The 10,237-nt window shown below is 32.9% G+C and overlaps 1 protein-coding gene across 1 annotated transcript; it reads left to right on the top strand.

The window, feature by feature from the left end:
- Positions 1 to 253: 253 nt before the first annotated feature.
- On the top strand, positions 254 to 5,779 carry LOC123224989 (glycosyltransferase-like At3g57200). Its single transcript, XM_044648804.1, has 11 exons — positions 254 to 717; positions 1,328 to 1,477; positions 1,611 to 1,663; positions 2,271 to 2,379; positions 2,475 to 2,609; positions 2,732 to 2,776; positions 3,103 to 3,290; positions 3,928 to 4,069; positions 4,511 to 4,557; positions 4,789 to 4,876; positions 5,015 to 5,779. The coding sequence occupies exons 1-11, from the start codon at positions 379 to 381 to the stop codon at positions 5,291 to 5,293; spliced, it is 1,575 nt and encodes a 524-aa protein (XP_044504739.1). The 5' UTR covers positions 254 to 378; the 3' UTR covers positions 5,294 to 5,779.
- Positions 5,780 to 10,237: the final 4,458 nt, after the last annotated feature.

Below are 10,237 nucleotides of genomic sequence, written 5' to 3'. Positions count from 1 at the left end.
GCATGAATTACTTATAGAAAATAAAAAATAAAATTGGAATATAAATAAATAAATTACCATAATATGTAGGCCTTTTAACATATTTTAATAGGATATATTTATTTATCTCATTAAATGGAAAAGTAAAATGTAACCGTCCATCAAATCAAATGATATAATAATAATCTCATTATTATTAAAAAAAAAAAAAAAGGGACGGCAAACGGTTGAACCCAACGACAAAACAAAAACAAAACGGTTTCTTAGTATCATTTTTCGCTCTTCTTTTCATTTTCGAAATTCAATTTTGTTTGTCTCAACTCAACATTTTTCATTAAATAATTCTCTTCTTCCATATATGCATTTCTTCTGCAACCTCTCATCATCATCATCATCATTATGGTGGGTCTTTACTCTTCTATAAGACCCATTGCCTCCTCTTCTTCATCTTCATTTCAACCCGCTTTCACTTCTCGTCTTCTCTTTCTCCTTACCCTCCTCCCTCTCACTCTCGCTTCTTTCGCTTTCATTCTTCAATGGCGGGGCGAATTCGCCGACCCGGTTGCTCGATGGTCCCCCGATCACCATGATTTCCCCGGCATGATCAACACTCTAACTGACTTCTCCGTCCGGAAATTCGGGTCGGGTTGCGTTGACCTTCTGGGTCGGAGCAACAATCCCTCGTTCCCTTATTTTAGAGACTGGAAGTTTGATTTCGGGTCGGATCTGAAGCCTAAGGTAACCTTTTTTTGGAGTTTCATTTGGGTTGTTTATTCGTTAATTAATTTTTTTTAAAATTTATAATTAATTTATTGGTTTATGGATTTGATGATACGATTTATTGAGAGACAGTGAATGAATGTTCTATTTATTCTTGTTTTTCCAATACATACTGTCTGATTTTTTGCTACTGGAATAAATGATGGTTTTGATCTGGAATAATTATTATGATTATGATTATGATTATTATAATGTATTTGCATAATTTCGAGTTTGGTTTTATCAGGAATTTTAAGCAGTAATTACGAATGAAGCTTACAGGTTTGAATCTTTTATTTTGTTTTTTAATTGGTATATTATACAACCTTCTCCCCAATAAATCCTGAGATTTTGCAAATGCCTAATATAGACTTTCCATCCCTGATTTTCTAATTTATTTGTTAAACCGTTGTTTTGAATCTAAATTTGGGCTTGGAAGTTTGAATTGTTTTGCACAGCAGCAGAGTAGAAAATAACAGAAAGTTTCAAATTTGACTTTGATTAATGGATTAGTTTTTAGTGAAATAATCTTGATATGTGCTCGTAGAATTCTGATATTTTTTTCACTCTTTTCTCTCTCTTTCACCAGATATGTATTACATCAAGCACTTCTGCTGGCCTAGAACAAACTTTACCATGGATCTTTTATCACAAGGTTATTGGTGTTTCAAATTTTTTTCTTTTTGTGGAGGGCAAGGCTGCCTCTGCTAATGTATCCAAAATTTTGGAATCAATTCCAGTGAGTTCTAACTTCTGCTTCTTTGTACATGAAATATTTAAAACCTTCATGGCACTCTATTGTCTTCTGGTTTTACTTCCCTTGTATTTATCCTCAAATTTCTGTTTCATGGGCTATAACATGTGTGTTTTAGGGGGTGAAAGTCATATTCAGAACAAGAGAATTAGAGGAACAGCAAGCTAAAAGGTCAGTTTATAGTCCAGTCGAATGGTTGATGGTGATTTTTTCTGTGTAATATCTTTTTTTTTTCCATTTTTTAATTTGAATTAATTAAAATATCATTATCCTAGTTTCTTCTGGTCATTTACAAACTTTTTTAAGGATAAATATGTGAAAATGCTAATGAAATAGGTGGGTAGTTAATTAGGTTGCCCTGCTGGGAATACTAGTCTTTTTTCTGCTTTTTAAGCTGCTATTCTCCTTAGGGTTGTTCCGTTTATATCTTTTTGACCAATTCATAGTAGAAGGTTCTAATTAATGAATTATCAGTATTTTGGGGGCTTATAAAGAAACCTTGATATGAGGAAGAAATAGCAAATAAAGTGTACACTGTGCACAGGCCACTATATGAGAATAAAAGGTTTGGTTCTTTTAATATTTGGGTTGATTGGATATATAATCTCTGCCTGCTAAATTTGTTGTGGATGTGACATTCTATTCTAGGTATTTTAAATTTTGTTTCCTTTTTCATTCTGAAGAGATTGAGGTTTTTTTATTTTGTTTATGAATCTAATGCTAAAATTATTTGATGATTTATTCTTCAATTTGTTTATTAATGCTTTTTTGGCTGTAGCCGCATCTGGAATGAGACTTGGTTGTCAAGCTTCTTCTACAAACCATGCAATTATGAATTATTTGTGAAGCAATCCCTGAATATGGAGATGGCTATTGTCATGGCAAGGGTATGTGCTTTACATTTTACTCTGTCGATGATTGAGAATCAGTATTGTATATATAGATGGAATTGTGACAATATTAATTCTTTTTCCATCTTTAGGAAGCGGGCATGGATTGGATTTTTCATCTTGACACTGATGAGCTAATACATCCAGCAGGAACTCAAGATTACTCCTTGAGAGAATTGCTGTTAAATGTACCTGGGCATATTGATATGGTCGTCTTCCCTAATTATGTAAGTGGATCTACATTTATTATGTAGATCCGGTGAATATTTTATAGTTGATATTCTATAGGTTTCTCTTCACTATCCTTTTTGTTGACATCAGAGTGATGATGAAATATGATTTCTTTTAGGAGAGTAGTGTTGAGCGAGATGATATCAAGGAACCTTTCAGTGAGGTATAATCTCTTCTTTTGTGGTTTTTGTGTGTTGATCTGGGTCCAATCGAAATAGATAAAATTAATATAATCTGAAAGTTGTTTACATTATCGGCCACTTTCCTTGAGACTTTGTGTGTTTCCTTGATATGGCTATTACCCCAGCAATTTGAACTTGTGGGCTAGTTTACTTGTTTCAATGTCTGGGTGTGGAAATATATGATTGGTATTAAATTACATGTAGAAAAGCATTCTTGAAGGGCAACTTAAATTATATTTGCTCAATTGTTAGTCACTCATGCACTCATTGTTTCTTAACAGTAGCATTATTTGTAAAATTGCCATAGGTGTCTATGTTCAAGAAGAACTATGACCATCTTCCCAAAGAGACATATTTTGGCAATTATAAAGATGCAACCCATGGAAATCCTAACTACTTTGTAACGTATGGAAATGGGAAATCAGCTGCTCGTATTCAAGATCATCTTCGTCCGCATGGTGCCCACAGATGGCACAACTACATGAAGAACCCAAAGTACGGTGATTTTATAACCATTATTGTATGTAAGGGTGTGTGTCCCTGTGTATATGTTCGTATTTTATTTCTGTTTTTGGTGTAGCTATTTACAGTCTTTTGTTTTGTTATTTGATCGTTGTGGATGCATGATCACATGCTTGCTCTCTTTCCTATTTACCAATAATCTATTGCGTCTTATCAAGAAATAGACTACAATGTTAAGTGTTAGTTAATGTTGGACCTTTACCTGATAATTTAAATTTTTATTCAAGCGATTACTTAACGCAGTATTGAATGGTGTCAAGTATGAATTGCTCATTTCTGAATCCACTTGATTAAATTTCTTGTTTCAGCAGCCTTTCAGATCTATTATGACTACAAAGTCATCTATGTTTCATATGGGGACTATTAGACTTTGAGTTTATGCGAAGCCTTCACCTGATATCTACAATTATATGCTTAAGCATTTACTTAGAATTAAGTATAGTAAACTGTAGAGAAGTGAAGACCATTTTGATGAATGGGTTTATTATTGGAATATCTCTATCAAAGTGCTTGTCCTTGTTGCAGTCGATATTATCAAATTTATAGTTAAAGAACAGAATTTATTTTTTCTCTCATCTATAACTTTGCATGACAATGTTACATTTGATAGTGAGATCAAATTGGATGAGGCTGCTGTCCTGCATTACACATATACCAAATTTTCTGATTTGACTTCAAGACGTGACCGGTGTGGCTGCAAGCCTACAAAGGAGGATGTTAAAAGATGCTTCATGCTGGAATTTGACAGAGCTGTGAGTTTTGGTCTATTTGCTTTTTATACGTATTTATCCTTTTTTTTTCATTGTGCAAAGTTTTTGTTTCGGTAGATTAAATTTCTGCCCCTTTGCTTTTTCTTTTTTGGGATTCATACCACTTAATTATGGAATGATTTTTCTACCTTATGTAAATCAGTTTCAAAGTCATGGTGTAGATGCATGTCCAAGATAAATAAATAAGAACGATCTAACTCATGCAGTTATGCTAAGGACAAGCCTGTATCAACAAAATTTGGAAACAATTATGAATTGCATTCTTTGGCTATAGCATAAGCTGTAGAATTTTTCAAGGGTAGCTCATTGGAATTTCATTTTGCAAATTAATATTCTTGTCTCTTTCCTTTTATATATTCTTAAGTGCACTTATTATTCAGGCTTATTGATAACATTAGCTCTATCTTATTATGTTCTGTGCAGGCATTTATAATTGCCTCAACTGCAACAGAGGAGGAGATGTTGCACTGGTAAAAATTATATTGTAAAAATTTGTGCGGAATTCTGTTTAAGAACTAATTTTAACGGTTTTAATTTGCTACAGGAGAACCTATAGGTTCTTTAGGCTGTCCTACTGATTAATATTCTTCCTTTTTTGTGTTTATAGAATTCACTTTAGGAATTCTTATTTTGATTTTCACTTAAGACTACACAATTAACAAATGATTGGTCCCTCTAATGCCTGACTTATGTTTTTATAGGTATCGTGAGCACATTGTGTGGACTGATAAAACCCTGAATGTCAAACTTCTGAAGAAGGGCATCTTGACTCGCATTTATGCTCCCATGGTAAGTTTCAAATGCCATTTTTCTTTTCCGGAAAGCTGCATTGTTATGGTTCTTAGAGCTGCACAAGAAAAATTTGTGTGCACTATTGTGCCCTTTGTTGTAAGTTTCCTCAACTTTACAGTGTTGCTCTATTCATAGGCCATTATTAAAGCAATGAAAGAATCTGGGGCTTTCAGTTCGGTAATTGCATCAGTGGAGATGGGCCTCTCAAAGGATGCGTTTTTACCATCCATTGAAAGTAGCAACACTACTAGAGAAGTTAAGTCTGGAATAATGTCATCAAGAAAGATTGGTCATAACAGTAAATCTCAGGCAACTGCAAGAAAGGTCTTGAAGTTTTCTAATGATGTGACTTACACTTCAGCAATTCCACCACAATCTCCTCCTGGCCTGGATGAAGTTGACTTTGATACATAGTCCATTACAGACCACAATTGAGTGATGCCTAATTTTTACCTGGCTTCTGTGTCGAAGAAGGATCAAATTTTGAAACAATGTCTAAAGAGAGAGAGAACTCAAGGCAGTGTTGTGATGTGGCATCACATTGTTCAGTTTCATGGAGCTCTTCCCGATCATTACCCAAGCGCCGATGTACATTTCAGGTTTAGATTGTAGGTTTTATAGAGTTAGATGTAGAGCGGGCTTTTTTTTTTTCTTATTACATTTTAAAAATTGCTTTGGATTACAACTTTGGTTCGTAATCTGAAGTTATATTCTGTCATATTTGTTTAACCACAATTTACATTGTTTAGGCCCCATTCTTCTTCATATTAAAAATGGTCTTCTTCATTGCATTTAGTCTTAATTTTTTTTCCTGCCTAAAACTGTTGCTCTTCTTGTAATTGGTCTTTTCTCTTGAATTTTCTGTGAGACATTCTATCTATGAGAATAGCAATTTATTCACTATTATCACTATATTTCATTAAAGTTTCTGTTATTTAACTATCACAACAAGACTTGAATTATTCTGATGGTGAAGGCCTTTGCGAATTGTAACAGGGCTGAAAGTTTCAAAGAAGTCAATGTCTGGGGGTTGATGGAAAACCTTGACAAAAAGTTTAGCTTTGTTGCACGCTTCTTAGAATGAATTTGAGATGTTGAAAGATTGGGGATAGAAGGCTGAAAAATGAGTAGGTGAAGCCATGTGCTTCATGATTCATTGAAAGCAACATGTGCAACAATATAAACCCTTCCCGAGCTAGAGATTTTTATCCATTGTGATGAGTGCTGTATCTTATGAAAATGTATGTGTATAGTGTGAAGGAAAATAATTCATCAAAATTGTAGAAGAATAATATTATAAATACCTCACATCCAGTGTTATAGGATCAATAAAGTGTTTTACAATGCTCCTCTGAAACTTCGATAATCTCACAATGAATATCTACTACGTGATTGAATAAATAAACAGATAGCGTAATATGAAGAATGATATATGTAATATGAAGAATGATATATGTGTGTTATTCATAAAAAAAAATATCGCTTTATAAAATGCTTGGCTGAGTTTTAAATAACGATGGTTAATTAACTGCTGTAAACTATTATCAATAACTAAACAGTTATTTGAGCAGTTTTTAAGTAAGTACTACCCTTAAACTTTGCTAGGTCTACTCATGGGTGCAAGCATTAGGCCAAGCCCTAAATCCAACATCTCTCACTCAAACAAAATGCACAATGTCACTTACCAAAAAAATAAAAAAGCACAATGTTATCAAAAGTCTTTCCCCATATCTTTTTTTGTACATGAGATTATTTATACAAACCAATAGGCTTGTAAACACTTAAAATACCTGCATGTGGAAGCTCTATACCAGAGCCTAGAAAAATAGAGATGGCACAGAGACATCAACCCACAAAGATATAATATAATTTCTCATAATGCTCCAAATATATCCAATTACATCAATTCAAGTATCCTCTAATCCCATTAAGAGCAACACTTAACTCCCAAATTTAGCAATACATTCGCACTTATATTTTGCACCCTTTAATGCCAAATAAGATGGTCGATTGTCGTAAAAAAGTCACTTTATTCCTATTGGAACAAAGAAAACTACCTTATACCACACATGAGCTACGTTAGTCTTTTAAGGTACGTTATGAGCCCATGATAAATATAAGGATATTGGAAAAAATACCTTTTTTTTGGCCCGCCTATACAATTCTATCACACTTTTTTTTTCTATTAAGCACTTATACCACACAGTTCGTTAAATATCTAAAATGCCCTTATCTTCATCTATATAAACACAAGGAAGAGATGTTCTTTTCAACATTAAAAAACAAATATTTTCTTAAGAGATCTTGTAGATTGCTAATCCTAATCCAAGTCAGTTTTGATCCACACCCTTTATCTTATATATATATTGTTTTAATAATTGAAATTCAAAGATGTATAGAAATCATTTATGGTAAATTTATATGAATATATTGTTGAATGTTGTTATTTGTAGTTTAAAAGTAGTTATAGTGTTGATTGATAGTTCAACTGAGACTTAGATCTTGACTGAGAATAGGTAAATGTAACATTCATTAGCTTAAATGAAATCTGAAAATTAGGAAGAATGGGTAGGTGAGATCACCTACTCTAGGTGATATAGGCATTTCTACTTAGGGTAGTAGATCCGCCTACCTCCCATGGGAACTTTTATCCAATATTTGTTTGGATGATGTAGACTTTAAGGAAATAATCAAAAAAGCTAGATTTATGGTTAGTTTTGAAGGGCAATGGATTATAGGTATTGATAATGCAATGAAAGATGTTGGTGGGAAGGAGAGATTGACACAAGTGTTGATTTTGAAGGATTTGTAATGAAAATATGCTATCATTTGAGAATCGATCGAAGTCAGTTAAATATCTATATATTTATCACTGGTGAGGCATTGGTTGGTCTTATTGAAATTCAAGACAATGATGATCTTGAGTATGTGATGATAAAAACAAGAAATTTATGTAGATCGATAAAACTTTATATTACCAAGAGTTCTATTGAAGGAAGAGACAATCAACAAAACGAAGAGGTTTAGGAGGAAGAAAGAAAGAATCATCCAAGATACGATTAGGTACAACCACAAAATTTCTAAAAGTATGGTATGATCTATGGTGATGACAATGTGAAAAAGGATTAAAATCTTAATGGTAATGATAACAATGATGATGATGACAAGACTTACTACATATTAAGTGAAGACATTAAAAAAAGTAAAACCAATGCTTATAATGATGAGGCTGAGTTTAGCGTAGGACATCATGACTCCATAAATATTGGAGTATTTATTAGTCAAATTCATAATCCAAATCTATTTCAGTGGGTTCTTGAGCCCACTGTGGATGTTGATAATATGGGTATTAGTATCGTGAAACACAAAGAGACAACAATATAAAAGTAATGAGCTTTTGTGATTCACAGGCTAAATTGTTAACTTTATTTGAAAGATATGCTTTAGAGACAATTATTCAATGGAAAGTTACTTTATTTGACACAAAACATTATTAGATTAGGTGTGTACATCCTCAATGTAATTGGCAAGCATGAACCAAAAGGGAGGAAGATAGAGACTATTGGGTGTTACTACGTATAGATGATACACACATTTATCCAAGGAATCAAATATTACCACATCATAGACAGGCCAATGTTAGATCATTGGGGACCATTCTTAAATAAATGTTTGTGATTGATTGAATCTATCAACTAAAGGAAATTATTTTTGATATGACAAATAAGTATAAAATTGACATTTCATACACACAAGCATAACATGCAAAGACATACTTTATAAATGCATTGCAAGGATCTCCTGATGAGTCTTTTATGCTATTACTTGAGTGTTGTCATAATTTGAAGCTAAAGAACTAAGGAACTAGTACACATATTGATGTCGATGTGAAAAATAAGTTTCAATTTTTCTATATGGCTTTAGGTTGTTTGATAAAGGGGTTCTAACAATTTGTTCGCCTAGTGATTTACATTGATGTTTCACATTTAAAGGGAAAGAACCTTAAGTCTCTTTTTCATAATTGTTGCAAGAGATAACAATAATCAAATTTATCCATTAGTATTCGGTATCGGGCATAAGGAGAGAATGGATACGTAGACCCCGTTCTTGAGGTACCTACATATGTGCTTTGATGATATTCTAGACTTGGCCATTATTTATGATCGCATAATTCAATCATTGCATTGGTGGCAAATGAATTCCCACATGCCTATCATGGTTTTTGTAACTACCATATAAAAGGTAACATGTATATGCAGTTCAAAAACACCATGAATAGTGAAAGATTATTTTAAAGAGCTAGAAAGACGTATCGCCTTAAGGACTTCGAATCTACCATAAGTAAAATTACCTGGGTAAATGACATTACGACAGTTTATTTGGCCAATATTGGGAAAAAGAGGTGCACTTTTACTTTCGAAGATAATGGTATAACATCATGACAACCAAAATTGTTGAGTTCTTTAATGCTTTGACACGTATTGCATGCGTTTTGCTTATCACCATATTGGATTAGTTTCTTAGGAACACAATACAACATTGGTTTTATAATTAGCAAAACTTGGCAAATATATTTATTTAATTTGGTATATCTATTTATTATTGATTACATTAAGTTTGATTGGTTTTTTAATTAGGTAAGTGATCTCATCCGTTAACACCGTGGGTGGAAATATGATTGTCGAACATATGTGTAAATATGTAAATATGATAGTCAAACCGATTAATGTCCATAGATACAATGTTCATGATTTGAAGCAGCAAGTGTTCGTTGTTTATCTGTTTTACTAGACGTGCGATTTTGAGAAATTTCAACTTTCTCAAATTCTATGTACCCATATTGTGGCTATTACACGGATCAATAATCTTTCAAACTATTTCAGATAGGTCAAAATATATTACTCCATAGGTTATTTACAAGTGGCGTATAGAGAAGATGTTAATCCAGTTGGCCATCAATTAACTTAGGCACTATCAATATACTGATAATTTATCTGCCCTAGATACAACAAACATGATCTGATTGTCCGTCTAGCCATGCTAGGCAACCATCACAAGGAGAGGAAGTCTAACCACAAAATTGTAATCGATGTCATCAACCTAACCATAATCGATTGCATTATCCAAGTCTAACTTTGGTGCCCCTTTTTGGCTTGTTTCGCACATCAAGTAGCTGTAGAAGACGAGGTCATCGTACTAACAGGGCAACTTAACTGGTAGAATAGAATATCATGGTTTATTTTCTTTATTGATAGTTAATTTTCTTTATCATAGTTGTGTTTTTGTCATTGTTTAATCATATTAATGTGATTATGGTTTATTATGATGTTATGACAATCATGTTTAATTATTTAATGA

Source organism: Mangifera indica, chromosome 9 (genome assembly GCF_011075055.1).
Source record: "Mangifera indica cultivar Alphonso chromosome 9, CATAS_Mindica_2.1, whole genome shotgun sequence".
In the NCBI taxonomy this organism is placed as follows: domain Eukaryota; kingdom Viridiplantae; phylum Streptophyta; class Magnoliopsida; order Sapindales; family Anacardiaceae; genus Mangifera; species Mangifera indica.
Note: the sequence above shows the minus strand (reverse complement) of the source record. Positions and strands in the feature narration are given on the sequence as shown.